This window comes from Neodiprion pinetum, chromosome 2, assembly GCF_021155775.2.
Source record: "Neodiprion pinetum isolate iyNeoPine1 chromosome 2, iyNeoPine1.2, whole genome shotgun sequence".
Classification (NCBI taxonomy): domain Eukaryota; kingdom Metazoa; phylum Arthropoda; class Insecta; order Hymenoptera; family Diprionidae; genus Neodiprion; species Neodiprion pinetum.
Genome location: NC_060233.1, coordinates 38,495,548 through 38,513,206, shown reverse-complemented (window position 1 = coordinate 38,513,206; position 17,659 = coordinate 38,495,548). Strand labels below are relative to the sequence as shown.

The 17,659-nt window shown below is 39.5% G+C and overlaps 1 protein-coding gene across 3 annotated transcripts in view; it reads left to right on the top strand.

Moving 5' to 3' along the window:
- Positions 1–17,659, top strand: part of LOC124213015 (calmodulin) — a 107,879-nt gene that overhangs the window by 56,077 nt on the left and 34,143 nt on the right. Inside the window, exons 2-4 of one of the 3 annotated variants that reach the window (XM_069133372.1) lie at positions 1,992–2,159; positions 2,732–2,848; positions 10,928–10,969. The exons of 1 other annotated variant lie outside the window; for it this stretch is intronic. In XM_069133372.1, coding sequence (XP_068989473.1) covers positions 2,762–2,848; positions 10,928–10,969 — 129 coding nt within the window. In that variant the 5' untranslated portion in view covers positions 1,992–2,159; positions 2,732–2,761. Of the gene's footprint in view, positions 1–1,991; positions 2,849–10,927; positions 10,970–17,659 lie in introns of all 3 variants that reach the window. One more of the 3 variants, XM_069133373.1, reaches the window with a different exon arrangement.

Below are 17,659 nucleotides of genomic sequence, written 5' to 3'. Positions count from 1 at the left end.
GAATCTCCTCTTCAATTCGACTCTGCCGACCTCCCCTCTCTTGCTCTTACGTACCGCAGCCCCAACGCATCTTCGTAAACTATAATCGAACGAGCAGCCGCGTTTCGCGTTCCGGATCGTCGACGGAGTAGGAAAGTCTAGTTCCCGAGGGTGTCCCAGTTACGTCGGATGTGCTTATCGAAGGCTGAGCAAATGCGACGTGATAAATCCGGACGGTGAGATCGAGGAGTTCCATAGGTGCGGGCGCGTGAAGAAGAAAACTGTGTACCTCAATTGAAACTCCTTTTTGTTTCCAAAAATTTCGCTCTTGCCTTATTCTTGCCCCATCCATGGCCCCCCACCGTTTTATTTCTCCCGTTAAAAGGGGGACAAGAGGGATCCACCGGTGATCCCTGGATTCGTCGTCAGAGCGCAATTACGCCCGAGGTCGAGTCGCCCTTCCAAGTTCCATGCGACCCCTGGAGGCCACGACTCGTCGCCGTGAAAGATTTGTGCAGAGTTTATGAATTCGCCAGGAAATGTGACGGGCTTATTAGTACCATAAATAGCTTTAAATCGACGCAATTCATTCTAGTGCAATAGTGTAAAGTATAATATTCGAGGAACGAGGAACGCAGCTTGAGTCTCTCGATTAAGTTAACTGATTTATGACGGCTCTCACGAATACGAAGCGGATGAAGGAACCGATCTGATTCATGTTCATGGACTTGTTGTTTTCACCCTTCTTCTGATCGAACCGTCTGCAGCAATCGAAGCTCCGAGCGCGTGCAATGAATATATTACTATTATATCCGCGAATCGCGTGCCGCAATCGTTTCCTATCGTCAAACGTTTCTCTATGGAGATTTATTTAAATACCCGCCCGAGTAACGCTCGAGAGTATCTAATTGAACTTGTAACGTTTACACTGGGCTGAGCACACATAATGCCAATTGAATAGAAACTAAGCCCGCGATATCTGAGGCGGTTGATAATGTCTCTGTACACCAAGACCCCCGGTGTCTCTCATATTTGCTAATTCCTGCCGTTTCAGAGAGCCGATTGCCCGGTCCGTATAAGGGATTTTTTCGAAGGTTTTGATACCAAGGATGACGAAATTCGAGCCTTGTTTTGAAGCGGAAACTTACGCTGCGCGATTAGCGCACGTGACAAAAGCACAGTCCAGATTTAATAAAAATAAAACAGGTTTATTAAGTAATTCCCTCGAGACGCTCCAGTTCCTCCAGCGATTCACCCTTTTGAGGTGTAAATACCTCGCTGAGTGCATTGAATATTCATGTAACGTCGCAGATCAGGCAAAGTTGGGTGATGAAATTTTTATTTCATTAAAACCGAGCCCCTGGGATTCAATCCTTTCGCGTTCCAGTTTTCGCCGCAATAATCTAATGTAAATCTGGGAAACGAAGATCTTGCCAATAAATGCGAACCAATCGACTGATTGCGATGATCAAATTGCCCCTGAGAAACTCCTAAATTGAACGAACCCGATCCAATTATTATCGCGTCTCTTCTCAGTATCCTTTATTCGCGACACTCTGACTATTAATTGTAATCGTTATACGCACCGACTGAATGGTGCGAAAAAACGAGGCTACGCGCTGGTTAAACAGCGCCTAACGTCGTTTGTAATTTCCGTCGTGCAAGGCTGCAGTATTTTATATAGATCTATCAAAGTCTCGTCGATCGTTTTTAATACAACCTCATTACCCGAGCTGATTCGGCAATCTTGGCACGTTACGATCACGATCCTCTTCATCCTTATCGTATTACTTTCATCTCGCCATATCACGTATGTGATATATAACGGCGGGATTATGGTTTGAGGCACATGGAAGTAAAGATGAGTAAATTTTTCCCGGTACAGGTAGAACGTGAATTTGAAGAGCGATTTATTCGCCGTTGTCGATGGAAACACTGTTGCAAAACGCATTTTAAAACCGTTGTGTACGATGGTGTTTTTGGTAAACTGTGAGAATGCATTTTTCTTGTAGATCCATGGCCATATATCTCTAGCTGTCAATTACCTCGCAGCCCAGCGAAGATGCAGCCGAGACTCAAATACAGTCAAGTATAACGGTTATGAAGATAACAACAAATTGAAAATAAAATACCATCAGCTTGTATGTTCACGTTATGGTGTTTGAATGGAGTGAATAAAGGTAAAAAGGGAAATAGAGATATAGAGATAATTTATAATAATACATGTATAGTTATTGTTGAAAAACGTATGTTTTCATTTTTAACCAAGCAATAAGTCAAAGAATAAATCAAAAATCAAATATCAACTAAAGTATATTAACAAAAGTATAAATTAATCCTCACAGTAAAGCCGAAAGATAAATTCAAAGAGTTTCACTTCTGTTCCGAATTTCAAAGCGCGTATGTCAATTCGATAACTCCCCAAAGAAGAAGAAAATAAAAAATTCAACGTGAACCTAGTCAACCCTCCGAGGTCAATATGGCTGTGTTTTCCTAATTATAAATCAAAGTAGTGTTGAGTTCGGTATAAGCTGCACGTCGCAAGGCGCGAGGAGCCGGAATTACATCGCGCATAGGAATGTGTGACGTTGAATAATAATAATATCACGTACCGTTTGAGCGATAAAAGTAAAGATAACGATTTACAGTGTAATAAAATCAAGTAAAACACAGCAATACCGGTTCAATAGTAATTCGATAAAACAACACCGATATAACAAAAAACGGAATTTTTAGTGATATATATTGGTAGAACTGACCGGAAGTGAAATAGACGTAAAAGATGGCGTTCGCTGCGGCTCGTATGATCTTGAAGGACAAAAGACGGAAGGCAAGCAAAGAGGACTTCGCTCCGAGGAACAGAAGCAAGGTAAAGATAAGGACGCATCAATCGTCACTGTCTGGATAAAAACAGACAAGCAAACAAATTCTCAAACAAATTTCCCCACTTAACTGTTCGCTCTTTTCATCCAAACCGACATCGAACCCTCATTCTTCCCTCGATGTAAATTTTGAACAATTTTTACCCATGCAAGAGGAAAGAATTTACAGTAGTTATATTAATCGTAGATTTTTTTTTCTCTCCTACCAATGATTCAATTTCCGTAACAAGTTTCTATAAAGCTGTGATTAGGGAGCAAAATTGAAAACGTTTGGGGTGAAAACTAACCCAAGGTGAAGCGGCGAAATAGCCCACCAGAAAAATGTCCCTCTGAAGGTGTATTATAAAATAACCAGAAAACAAAGAAGTCGTACAAAAGTTTTAAAATCCCATCTGAGTTTAGAATATTGACGAAATTTTTACTGTGATATTATTCCTAATTTACTTGCGAACTCGAAGACTGAGAAACGTGAGAAGAGGCGGACAGGTTAAAAGCGATTTACACAGTTCAGTTTACTCTAGACTGCAGCGTGGGATGTTTCGCGTAAATTTTCAGCTCGCTTTTAACATATCTGGTAATTAATAACGAATCTTAGGATTTCTAATCCCTTCTTCAATATATTTTTTTTTCTGTTTTTCCATCCATCGAGATTTCGCGGAGCATGCATAGTTCTATTCAGGGTTTAAATTTTCCGGGTTCAATCAAAACTGCGAGAACTGCTGATTCGCTTTGGGTGAAATGAAACCGTGCAGAACAATGCTTGTCGGCTGTACCGAAGCTCGAGGTTGTTAGTTATTGCGAAGTTTTAAACCTCGCAAGGTTTGCCCGTAGAGAGATACACGAGGAAAACTACATACTCGATGAAAACCCGAGGCGTCGGGAAAACACGAGCCGCGATGTTTAATTACCGCTAGCTGCCCGGTCGAATGGAATGAAAACCCGACATCGTACCAAATGTTGGAATTTTTAGATTACCAAAAACTTGACCCATACGAGTCTAAAATTTAAAAGTCAATAAATTGTTTGACAATATTTTTTTTTAAAAGAATTTTTCTTAAAACAGTTCTTCCATTATTCAAATCTTGTATGTGACAGAATTTGAGAAGCTGAAATAATTTTACGTGAGATATTGTTAACCTTTTTCTTTCCAGCGAGTAACATTGGAGATTTAACGAAGTATCAAATTTCGGCGAATTATTTTTCCCAGTCAGGTACTCACTGAATTTGGATAGCTTTCCGGTCGGAAAGGCATTATTTATTTATTTATTTATCCTTTTCTCGGGGTCAAGTCGAACGTCTTGTCGATAGTGAATTGAAAAGCGAGTAGTTAGGATCCGCCGTAACCTGAGACTGCATAATTTCCGGTTTTTTTGATACAACGGTGTAGGACGTTAAGGAGGAAAGACGACGAGATGTCCTTATCGGTAATATTCTGAAGCGCGCCGCCCCCGTCCTGATAAATACGTTCAATTAAACTTTGTAGACAAACTTTAAATAATAATAAGCGCAAGTTTGGTGCACCGAGCTCCCTCTATATATATATTATGTATGGTACTGGAGAATTTAATTCGTTCACAACTCGAATTTAATCCACTTATTACATACAATTTCCTCATTCCTCTCAAGTATATAATAATATCCAGGAATTTACAATATACTCATTTTAATCTCGCGAAAATCCGCACTTGATTTTTACATATTTAACCTCATCAAAATTCAATTATGACTCCACTCATCGTTCCATCCTATACGTGTATATCGTATACCACTCAATACACGTGATGATCAGAGATGCAAAATTCAATTAATTCATGAGCGATATGATCGATCACGAAGATGAAAAAAAAACTGAATAAAGAAAGAAAAAAAAAAAAAAAATGAAGCAAAGCGAGAAAAGAGCAGAAGAGAATGAAAATCCATTCTATTTCAGCCGAGGAATTAAATTTCATCACGCTGAAGAGCGATATTGAACGTCACGTCAAATCCGTAATCATGTTAACCGTGAAAATTGTTAACTGCACAGTTACTCGACTAGACACGTATACTCAGATCTCTATCATTCTCGCTGTCACACAGATGTCACGATACTACTTTTTCATCATTATTATTGTTATATTATATTATATACAGATTGGACAAAATTACGCCTACAACCAATCAGGTTTTTCCATAAATTGATTTTAAAATCCCAAAATAACTTTTTTCTTGGTTGGCAATATTCCATCAGTAGCAAACTTTGCGAATTTATTATTTTCCGAAATTTTAAATTACATATACAAAATAACTTAGATACCAGTGAAATAGGTTAATAGTAATTATTATCTGACTGAGAACAAATCGGATATAATTATTGGTTCATAGACGCTGTAATTTGGATTTACGACGAAGACGAAACGTGTGTTACAATAAAAAAAATACTGCTATTTAATTTCTCGTAAAGGAAGCGTCCGGTGAATTGCCAAGTCCGTTATTTTTCAATAGAGAAATTTTAAAAGTTTTTACGATACACATTCTTCCAGATTTATAATTAATTGAAATTTGTGTTGCATCGTTTTTCAGGGCTGCCAACTGTCAAGAACACGACAAATCGTTATCGACGTATTCAAACTCAAATATCCAGACAGTTCTTAACTCGACTGTTTATTACGAATATTTAATGACATCGAATAAAAAACAGTCACGTCGAGCCAAACTGTACAAGTACTGGACGCTTCCCTTAAATATTCTGAGAAAAAAAACATCATCACAGCTTATACCGCTATCACCATATGACCGCCTTTTCGCCTTCTGAATTCCAAGTCCCGATTGTAATGCATCCCTGATGTCCCCAGTATCAGCAAGGTCGTCGGAAGGATTTATCGTGTGCAGAATCTAGCTGTGTACGTACTAGTGAAAACGGCAGGTACGATAAGACTCGATGCGAGGATTCCCTCAGCGGTGACGTTCTGCACCGTTTCAAACGCTCCATGTTTATATATATGCAGGTTCGATTCAGTCTTGAATAGATTCCAAAGTAGATCACGTAAATACTGTGGGAATTCTTTCGCCAAACCCCGCGCTCTTTATGTCTATACCGAAGATTTTTATCGCGTGGTCATTATAAAATTTCTTTAATTGACTCGCCGTGCCCTTATTATCAGAGCTTTTAAGGGGCGCGTGGACGGTGGTAGAGGAAACAGCTACCTGGCTTCGAAACTCTCGAGGAACATTCCTGATTAGAAAAGTTTTCGAGTCCTTTTATTTATATTAATAAAATTGTTTCTATTTACTTGCGCCACAACCACGTGGTTAAATAGGAATTGAGGCTGTATTAAGGTGGAATTCAATCTCAGTGAAATAGACGAGAGCGGTTCTCAATTTTCTTGTTCGCATGTTTTTTTTTCCTTTTTTGCTTTTTAAATTATTTCATTTATCTTCGTTTTCTTTCTTCATCGGTACGAATGAAATCGCGTTTTAACCTGGGTTTAATTTCTCGTTAAGGGACTTGACGTCACTGCAAGGTGTAGAAGTATAAAATTTATTGGAAAGAGGGTTTAATTATAAACGAGATTGATTCGGTTATGAGAAAATAATATCGCGGTGAAATGAGTAATTTCGCAGTACAAGTGTATCTATATGTTATATTCGTTACAGTTTCACCACGTGAAAAGGTTATTTTCTCTCTTGGCAAAATTTTTCTAATTTTTAAGCCACACCAATCCGGACGTTTTACGGCAGAGCACGTTTCTCCGCTAGAGCTGCACTACAGGCGCATTAGAATGTAAATGAGTTTTCGGGACGTAGTGAAAGGTGGCGTCGAGAGGAGAAAAAAGAAATTAAAAGCGAGATAAAGAAGCCTTTGAAATAGATGATGAAGGACAGAATTCGATATTTGACAAAAACTAATGGAATTGAAACAAAACAAAAAAAAAAAAAAGAGAAAAAATAATACGATAACGAATACTTCTGCTTGTCAATAACATCAACATTTCAATACTACGGCAACTCTTCGAACAATGTAAGAAGTGCAGAATCGAGTCTAGGCTCGTTACGCAAACATTAGAAAACTTGTTGAGAAAAAGGAGGAAAAAATAAAATTCTTGCCCTTCCGCGTTCATGCTGTGATACTTTATTAAAAGAACTCTTTAGCGATCAGTATATTATTAATTAGAGCCCAAAGACACAAGTTGAAAAGTTTTTCTTCAATAATCCTAAATGATGAATACTTTTGAAAGGATGGATGACGTGTAATAGTATATTCGTCGGTGATAATGTAATATTGTAATATGTAATAAAATCGCGAAAAAAGGGCAGATATTTATTTCATCGTAAATCTTTTATCCCTCTAGTTCAAATGATTATATTATATTATATTATAATTAAAACGGGTCTTGTTAATGTAAACATTCACGAGTATTATGTTAAAATTGATTTCGATTGAGGGGGCTGCGTAGAGTCTTCTAAGCCAGAGAATTTCACGAAACGAAAAGAACCAAACTTCTTTGTCAACTTTCGTTTAATTACCCAAGTAGGCCAGCATTTTAATTACGACTTCTCATTAATATCACTTCCTCGAAACTTGAGAGAGAGAGAGAGAGAGAGAGAGAGAGTCTACGGACTACGGAGTGGCCCATTTATACCGAGGGCAGAACTGCTTCGGGTATCTCGAGTTTATCGCGTGCGATGCAAACTGGGGAGGAAGTTGGGTGGCATTTGTTTGCCCCGGTTACATAAGCTAGACTCCGTCGGAAGCCGGTGACAATGAATAACGAATGAGGATCAGCGAATATCAGGGCTGCATCGGATTTGCGTTACAGTGCAGCAAGTTACGGTATAAACTCAACCGACACGGATGCCGCGTACGCTAGTCAAATCGGCGTAGTTTTTCATTATCTACCGAAAAATCAGACTGAGGAAAAATTCTGATCACAGCTTGTTCTCTGAATGTGAATTTATCTCTGCGACGTGTATAAAGGAATGCGAAAGTCCGAAATCTTTGTGTGAAATTGCAGCGAACTATTACGAATAAGAGAAATTAACCGCTCTCCAGCCAGTTATATTACATCGTTACCACAAACCGTGAAACCGGAGACGCTGCAAAGTCGAATAAGCATTATAGGAAATCGATATCAAATCATCGCGCACTTCTGCAGTACCTTTACCGAGACCTTTACACTACGAAGTATTACGTGTTGGCAACTTTTACGCCTCATAGTTGGGAAACAACCTTTTGTCATTATTTGCGATAGGAAGATGAAGAAATTGCAAAAAAACAAACAAACAAACTTACGAGAACTAGACGAGGCGTGGATCGCGATATTGGCAAAATTCCGGGCCATGATTTTGTCGCAAAGGTCAGAGAAAGAGAAGGGTGAAAAATACTGCGTATGCAATTATCAAGCTTCATATTTACTGCACAAATATCTTTTCATTTTCGGTTAATGTTATACCTAATCATGTTTAGACTTTAAATATGAAGTTGCAGAAATGAAATTTTGTTGGATAAAAACACGGTTCAAAATTCAAGCGGCCTAGTAAAGCAAACCATTTCTTTTTTTCTTTCTGGACGTAACAAAAATCGTTTAATGCTACAATTTCGGATTTTTTCCGAGTGTTAATTTCTCCGCCGAAAAATTTCCTACAATTATATCAATTGATTTCTTGAACTAGTTTCACCGTAGTAACCAGCAAAAGTTAAATCAGTTTTATTTCAACTACCAAACGATGCAGCTCGGCGCCTGTAGAGTGTATCAAAAGTCCAACGTTTTTTGGCAGTTTCTTAGGCCAAACCAATGATAGAATGAAGAGTGGCGGCCCTTGATGAGGGTTTGACACGGGTTGACGCGCCGGAAACTTCCTCAGCCATCAAGCCTCACCTACGAGTGGCGGAGAGAATCTTTCACGTCTTGCACGAAGCTTTGCTCCGGCATAGACATACACAAATTTACTTTTCTGTTGCTAATTCCCCCCGACCTAGATAACGCGTACGATTTCTCACTGCCTGACAAAAAAGAAATCGTCCCTGCAGCAACAAAATAATAATATCTCCGAATTACGAATGTACAATTATATATCATATTGTAGCATTTGTTAACAAGAGACAGAGTAAAAAGAATGAAACAAAATAGGCAAAAAAAAAAAGCAAAAATGCAAAACTCATTCGCCAAATGGAATCGGTAATTACATCTGCACTATACGTGTGGGTTGATACGCGGTTATTCAAATTGGGAATGATATACGTATATGCGTAGAAGTAAATATCGTGAAGTCAGCGTAGGATTTTTATATGTACATATGTATTTAAAGCTGGCAGAGTTTGCTGGGAGAATAGGGCGTGCAATTTGAGCACAAACAGTCGTTAGCCTGAGACAAGATTTTATAGGTGTGTACCTATCATGCATTCTCGGAGATTTTCTTGGGAATGAAAGTAGAAGAAACACTGAGCAAAGAGAAAATGAAGAAAAGAAATCTTGTTTGAGTTTAAAGGAGATCTACGTATCAGCGAAGATCGTAAGAAACTAAACATCTCAAGTAAACTGAACTGAAATCGAGTCTTTTAATTAACTCAAAGAAATTCGATCGTGTAGATTTTGATTCTTGACCTAAAAGCTCCTCCTCTGTCATTTACAGTATTATCACGAAATCTCGCACCCTCGAGTATGAAGAGTAAAATAGTTAATACACCGCAAATAATTTGTCGATCATTGTATCCTAGGCGGTTGATTTTTACAGATTTCTGTATTCGTTTGCGGTAAATATTTTTAACGGTATTTCAGGAATGAAAAATGGGGTTTTGGTTTGTATTTTGAATGCTGTACAAGCACAGGTGGCTTGACAAATATCTAAAATAATTTACCCCCTCGGAGGAATTTCGGCGATAAAAATTTCGCGAATTTTTGATAAAAATTGTTTGAGAAAAATCTCCGACAAGGTTTTCGCCGAGAAATAAGGAAAGAAGGAGGATAAATCAATGACGCGGCAAATTACGCAAACCGATAGGCGCTAAGCTCCAACTAAAACGGTATTTGTTCCGGCGTGATTGACGGTGAGGCTTAAATTGGATGAATTTTACCAGCGACGCTTGCTCGGTTGGGGAAAACGCGCAACTCACGCTGATTTTTTTTCCACACTCTACGGCGTAATTTTGTGTGCACGGTACCGCAGGTATGAGAAATTCCGGATCTGGTTAGCTCGATGAGAAAATTTCGAGGCCGCCCGATTGTATAACGTGCGTTAATCTTTTTTCGGCTACTGTAATTGGACTAAATTTCAGGGCCTTGAGTCACGCGTACTGCAGGCGTGGATAATCGGAGCCATTGGTTTTTCCTTGTAACGAAAAGTGACGAGTTGCTCTCGGGGCGGCTTTCAAGTAGCGCTTTCTCCTTAAATTTCTGCAGTCACTGACAGTGAGAAAAATGTTAATTACGCAGTCACGGATCGGCGATTCAAATGCCCGCTTCACGTAATCGAATATTTTCTGTGGAGACGACTTCAGGCTCCAATTTCCCCCCACCTCTCAATTGTAATTACAGCCGAACGCGATCGATGCGATTTTACTTCTTGCTGGTACAATTGTTAGTCAAATAATAATATTGCAACGACTTTGGAACAATTTATACATGTTAATCATAGTCTATGCAATAATTCTTTATTATCTATGTACCGATTGGTAGTGACTCTAGTGGTTTTTCTTTACATCCAATATGGAACATTCAAATTTAACCAACCTGTAAAGTCATCCTCTGAAACCGACTATAAGTTGGACTAACATTTCAATTTGCATTTGTTTCAAAACAAACATTCAGCAAATTACGAACAAGGAATTCAGTCAAAGTATGAAATGCAATGCAGTAATAAGTGATTAAAAATCAATTTTGCTTATCAAAGTTTACTGGAAACAAAGAAGACAGAGACGATAGCTGACCGAGTTGACAAAGTGAGTGTCCCACACAGTTATACACGAAACTCTGTACCGTACGCCTATGTAGGTACTTTTATAGACGATCTTTCTCACTATTAAACTGTTATTTAAAATGAATATAAAGTGATCGGTGCTGATTAGTGACCGAATATACTTGTGTTCACAGGCTCGCAGCGCCAGTACAAGTAGCTTTAGAAGCCTGAGTCAGGTACATAAAAATCAAGTTGAAATAATCCAGATATAGCTAGAACTAGACATAGACCTATAGCAACTTAGTCAGATATAGAAATAATGTTATACACATAGTTCGACATATATAGCTAGACCTAGAAATAGAAATTGCATTTCTGAAAATATATTTACAATTTATTACTATTATTGACGTAGCTAACACACTGCAGCAAACATGACACATATATGAAAGATCTGTCGGCGTTGAAACTTTTAATAATTTGACAAAATCGATTTTTTCTGTAGTTGTATTGTCGTTGAATTTCAACATAATCGTCAAAATTATATCAAATTTATCAATCTTATATATTTATTAATATCGGATAGAGAGATACAATTTGTTTCACCTGTCGAGGGTTCTACAAGCATTGAAACTAAATTACACGTCGCGAATCATCTTGCGAAATTCGAGAACTCGAAGCGATTCTCAAGTCCACACTTATGCACACGAAACCGTATCTTCGATATATACATACGTAAAAGCCACATGTATTTAATGCACGTATGCATCAGTTTTAAATATTGTCGTCTGGAATATTGTTTCCTTTTACTTCAATTAATTGCTCTATTTCATAATAATCTTTACACGATCGAGTTATTCGTGCATGAGTTAACCTTTCAAATACAAGTTTCCTCGAATAATGCATGCCATAATATGAAAATCTATTTAGATATGGAAGGTGGGTTCTACACCGTTTCGATTTTGATTTTTTTTTTTTTCCCATACTCGTCGACAAATAAAAATGTACTGTAACAATTTGCCATCTTATGTATTTTATTTATTTCCACTTTTGTCACCTCCTTTCGATAAAAAAGAAATTGAGACAATCATATGTAAATATATAATAATTATCTCACTACAGAATTTTAGTGAATATATAATATCTCGCTCATAAATTTTAACGAAACGACGTGTATTTTATTTGAATAGCGCTGGGAATACGAAAAAGTGCCACCGAGACTGAATTAAAAACGTTGCTGTAAAAAAACGGATGATCGAAACGGTCTAGAATACCCCGTAAGTAATAAAATAGCAACACGAACGACTGACAAACATTTTCTCGCTACTGATTGTGAATACCGATTGTTATGCAATGGCATGATGAATCACCTGTACATGCACACCTAACCTTCTTTTTTATTACCCACACAGTTCGTGGAAATTTCGATGCCCATCACGTAAGTACATCAAACACATAACCGGTCGGAAATTTCAATAAAGATCATGTTCGAGGCACGTTTTGAACTCGTACTATTCTGAAAATTCCAAGACTGAATAAGAGCGGCGGCGGCACAAATTTCCCCGTTCATCCTATCTTTGGCATAAGGCCAGTATAACAAGTTTGAGGAAAAGTAAAAGACAGCGCCAATTAAACCGCCTCTCAAGAGTATATTTTTCTCCATACTTGACTTGCCTCCGTCGAGTCGCGAGTCGTTGCGCGACAGAGTGAATAAAAAAGGTAAAACAAGCGGCGAAGAAAAAACGTAAGAATACGAGAAGAGTAAGGGAAAAAACAATGGACGGAAAAACGAGAAAGAAAAAGCTTTTAGCTCAATTCTTCTCGACCTCACCGGCTCTTTCCCAGCTGACCTAGTTGCTCGAGAAACAATCGGCAGTAGGTACATGCAGTTGTACGTTAAAGGCATCTACCCACTCTTTCGAATAACGTACCCTTTCATTTCGTACAGACGTTGCGTTCACCCCGTTGCATGTATGTCGCGTATGCGCGGTGCATCCCGTGATAATGCGTGGGATTTTGACACCTCAAGCTTTTTCGTTCCTCGCGAAAAGCTCCACTTCGTTGTCCTATTCATTCGTCGCACGTTCATTCTCACGACTTCGAGACTACTTGGACTTCCACCCTCTCATATGCCACTTACAGTCGCGCAACTAAGCTTGTTGGCACATTAATTTCACCAGTCTTGCCATTCTGCTCCGTGTTCGCGACAAACACTCCCTACGGAATTTTCTTCACAGGTATATTAAACCGCCACTCATGCACTCGCGTCGCGAATTGAGGTGGGATCTGGGCTTCATGATCATTTAAACGTCCCGTAAAACAGTCGAATGGAAAATGACGAACAAGATTGTTTGAAATTGACGTGCGTTTGAAATATTGTTGAAGACGGTATTTCATGCTTGTTTCAAACTGTGCGAATACATTAAAAAATTTGCGCTTCTCTTAGGATTGTTCGTGTATGCCTGATTCTGTATTTTTATGCCATAGCGAGTGCAGAGCTCGAGGATCGAAGTAAACGTATTTGAAAAATAAAGGATTTATTCCGAGCTTCGGCGATGAGAGAATAACAGAAAAATTGAAGACCTTGCGGACAGGTGAAATTGAAAATGCTAGACACACCATTTCGCAATCGCAGTAAAAACCGATTTCAGGTAATCCGTGAGATCTGGAAGAGACAAATGTACGACTGAACTGTTGAAACGGGAAAAAATCGCGCGATGATGTTGATGCCTCAGCAGCTACGGCGGCGAGAATCAATCACGTCCGGTAAATCCTGTCGCGTGGGAATCTGCGGTGTTCATCAAACGCGGGGGTGCAATTACTCGGCCGAACCGGGGGGATAATGCGGTGTGGAAGCGGGGGTGAAAAGGTGAGAGCCCGGGGCGCACTCGCCCCGTCAAAGGGAAAGAACCGCCGGAGGAATAGAAAATTGAGGAAACTGAGTGGCTCCTCGATCTTTCGAAGCAGCTCTTTGATTTTTCAAAGTGCAAACAACCCCCGGGTATGAAAGCGACGGGAAGCAAACGCCTCGCGATGCACTCGATCGATGCTCACAGCAAACTTCACGGAATTCCCCATACATGGCTTGGTCGTATAAGTTTCAATAATGGAATACACAGTAAAAAAACTAACTCGGAAGAAGCTCAATTTCACTCGAAATTGTTAAACAGTAATGTCAGGTTGGATTAGGATAATTTTGTAACCGTTCGTCCCAAGGATATAAGTAAACTAAAAGAAAAAAAAAAATCCATTCAAATGACGGATTAAAATAATTATAGTTAATTAGTTTCGCAGAATCGATGGTTTGTTTAATTTTTTAAAATTCATTCTAGTTCTGAGACACTCTAGTCTCCAGAAAATTCTACGATTCGAGATAAACTTACCACTCTTAGAGATATTTATCCTAAATTCATCTCGGACTAATTTTGCTAATATATGTGCTTATTTTTTTTCAAAATATTTCTGAATTGCCGCGTTGAATTTTTTGTAAAAATCAACAAGGATACTTAAAATTTTGTTACAAATTCGACAGCACCAATTCCCGTAGAATCCTGGTTTTTATCAAAACGGACATTTTTCAAGAATATGGAAAATATTCTTCTAACTTCATACTTCACGTCATATTATATAAGCCGTTGTTATACACGTGTCGAGTACCTAACGCGTTTGCCCGACGTATGCAGCATAGTGTACAATGATATTATAGGTGCATACATACATATACATGAGAGTCACGCACAGACTGAAGTTAACAATTTATTGCAAATTTGCACGACAAGGTATCGCGGCGCTATATTCGCATGGGTTATATATATATATATATATATACCGTGTGTATCAGAACTTTGCTCTCCTGATATCAGTATGCAATTGTTCATAGCTCACATGATCTGCCATGTACGTGTAACAGTTTCAGTCAGACAAACAACTTTTTACAACCTCAGAGGCACACGATCTCCTCAGGAAGAATTTAGTTTGCAAGACTTGTAGACAGTGTGCATTATTTTTTCATAAGATAGCTGACAGTGAGTGGTTGTACGGTATCGTACACGGTTAGTCTTTATGTCTAGCCTCGTTCGCGCCAATTCATTATCGAATGAACAAAAAAGTTTGGAAACGAAAACTACGACAGAAGAAAGGATGAAAAGCTTCGAGCTCTAGTCGGTCGGCAAGTTCATTTTTATTAAAGCACCTACGCATGCTTCCTTACAATTAGCTTAAAGGAAAATGTTCAGCCATCAAATTTCAGATTATCGATAATTTCAGAGCAATTACGTATATTGATTCCTGATTTTCTTAATGCCAAAAACGCATCTCTCGTCCAAATTTCGTGTACTCGAATTCATCCGTTCATCGTCAGTATCAAAGTTGAGTTGAATTCAATTCGATAAGCGGTTAGCAATTTGGTGTAAAAATAATTTAGTGCAGAAATTCATTGAGAGGAATTTCGCATGTAATATAACGGAGTTTACATGTACCTTGAAACGCAGGACGTCTTTCGTTGGCGGGGCAAAGTATTTTTCTCGGCAAGTTAAGCCGTCACCTTCCCGCAAGCTCGTAGAATTAGGCAGACGATATCCTTCCGGATCGTAGCACAAACTCATCGCGTCACGAGTCACAAAGTCTTTTCGCGATTCCGCCGGAGAGGGATCAGTTTGTATAAATCAGGGACAACACGCCTCGCTGCGAAATTACCTCATTCCGGATAAGAGCCGATCGACAAATTGAGGCCCTGACGATACGAGCGCTCGGCTCTGACTGATAACTTTCAAAACATCACAGCGTCCGAAGATTATTTGGTATACTTACTCGATATAAACACTCGCAAGTCCTAGTACCGAGATTGTTGTCGTTGAAGATCAACCGTATTTAGAGCTGTTAGATACAGCTGGACTAATGAAGCAAATGCCGCCACCCTGATTGAGTCTTCGTTATTATTTTATGGCCGACAAAGTTTGTCGTTATTTTCAATTTTTTATTCTCTTCGACAGGATTTTTTCAACCACGTTCTCGCGGATTCTCTTGATGTTCAAATTTCATCTTAGAACAAAGTTCGGATATACAGGCGAGAGATCTAGAAAATCGTGATGTTTAGCGAGGCTTACGGCGATACAAATTGCACCCCACAAAAGTGTGTCTTGAGAGAAGGAGAATCGCCCGCAAGCACGTCACCTAAGTGCCACTTAAAACGGTGATTAGACATCTGACGTTCGCACCGATTAATTTACCACCGAATAAAATTGAGATTGTTATCTCAATTTCTCACGCGGTTCGCTCGTCCGAGGTAAAAGTCTCCGATTTATCGTCTGGCTGCAACCCCTCACACTTTCCACCGTATCTTCCGCTCTATCGACTGTCGTTCAAGGATGGAAAGGTAAAAAGCGGACCGCCCTTTATCGGCGATTTAGCAGGTGATCGGATCGGGTCAACTGCATGTGAAATTGAAAACAGGGAGCATCGAACCTTTCTCATCACTTCTTCGGAAAGAAACTGAACTCGGTAGAATTTTCCGAACAATAAACACAGTCGTATGAATTCTCCAAGATTAATAACAATATTTCCGCAGAACCTCCGAATTCCTAACATAACTCTAATTACGTTAACTCACCCCTTAGTTATACGTACTTCAGAAGTTTGTCCAAGGGTTTATCTTCACCATGGCCGATTAGAAAAGCGAATAATAAAACGCAGTCAGCACCTGCTTCGATGCGCACATCGTATCTTCATCGTTTATCGATCGTTTACGCGAACCTTATTGTCGGCTGGGCGTCTTCAAGGGTATAATTTCCCAGTTCTATATCAACACACATTGTGATTACCTTAGGCGGTTGATTCATGTGAAACCGAGTGTCGAGGAGATGGGACATTAGCTATCACCCCTTGGGCGAGACGTGCGACGCCCTACACGCTAAACCTTTCACACCCTTCAAGGTCTCCTACTCCCGCATCCTGGGCGAAGCCGCAACGTGATATCAGAGTGACGAATATTTAAACGCGATCAATCGGCATGCTGATTTTGCTCTCGCAAATAATTCACGCCACTTATCGTTTTTAGCTAAATTCGTTCGGCGAATTAATTGGAATTATAACGGATTCGGATGAGTTTGAATTCCGGTATCCTGTGAATAATGAAATGTCATTATTTTCGTTACGGTTGATTTTTATTTGGAACAATTTCCCATTTGGTCGTCGATGCGGGTTCCTCGTTGACGATTGTGAGCAGATTTGTTGTTATCGGGAAATGTATTCGTGCAGGCGTGCATCCACGCATCGCTGAAAGCTCCTCGTGTGTAATCAATTTGACGAACTAAAATTGTCTTTCGTTTAATCACATGTATATGTATATACACTTTACCTCTGTGACAATATTTGGGTTTGTATTAATTGGGACCCGCTCATTTGCATCGAAACAGTTAAAACGCAATTAAACAACGCGTGCCGACTGGCTGGTATTGATTGTGAGTTCATTGTAATTGGAACGAACCGATGAGCCAGCTTTCAGGCTCGCATTTCCACATCTCCTTGCAATAAATGATTTCCATTTCGCCTAGTGGCGTTGGCTTCGGATCTGCAATCGTTGCCAATCGAGTGCTCATATGAATAGTGAATTGCTGGTCATATCGTCGATCGGTATGACGTGAAAAACGCTCAATGCGAGTAGCGCGTTGAGTTCAAAGGATCGCTGGGAACACGCGAGGCGATTCAGTGAGCCGGATAAACGCGTGAATGCGGGAGGAAGGGTGTCGGTTAAAAGAGTCGGCGGGCCGATTGGCGAATCGATGAAAGAAAGAAGAAAAAAATGGTGAAAAGAGCATGCCTTATTGGCAGAGACGCGTATGTTTCGATCTAGGCGTATTCGGATCGCTTTATGGCACTCGAGCTTTCATGCGGCCCGTTTCGAGGTGATTGATTGCTGCAAGCCGAAA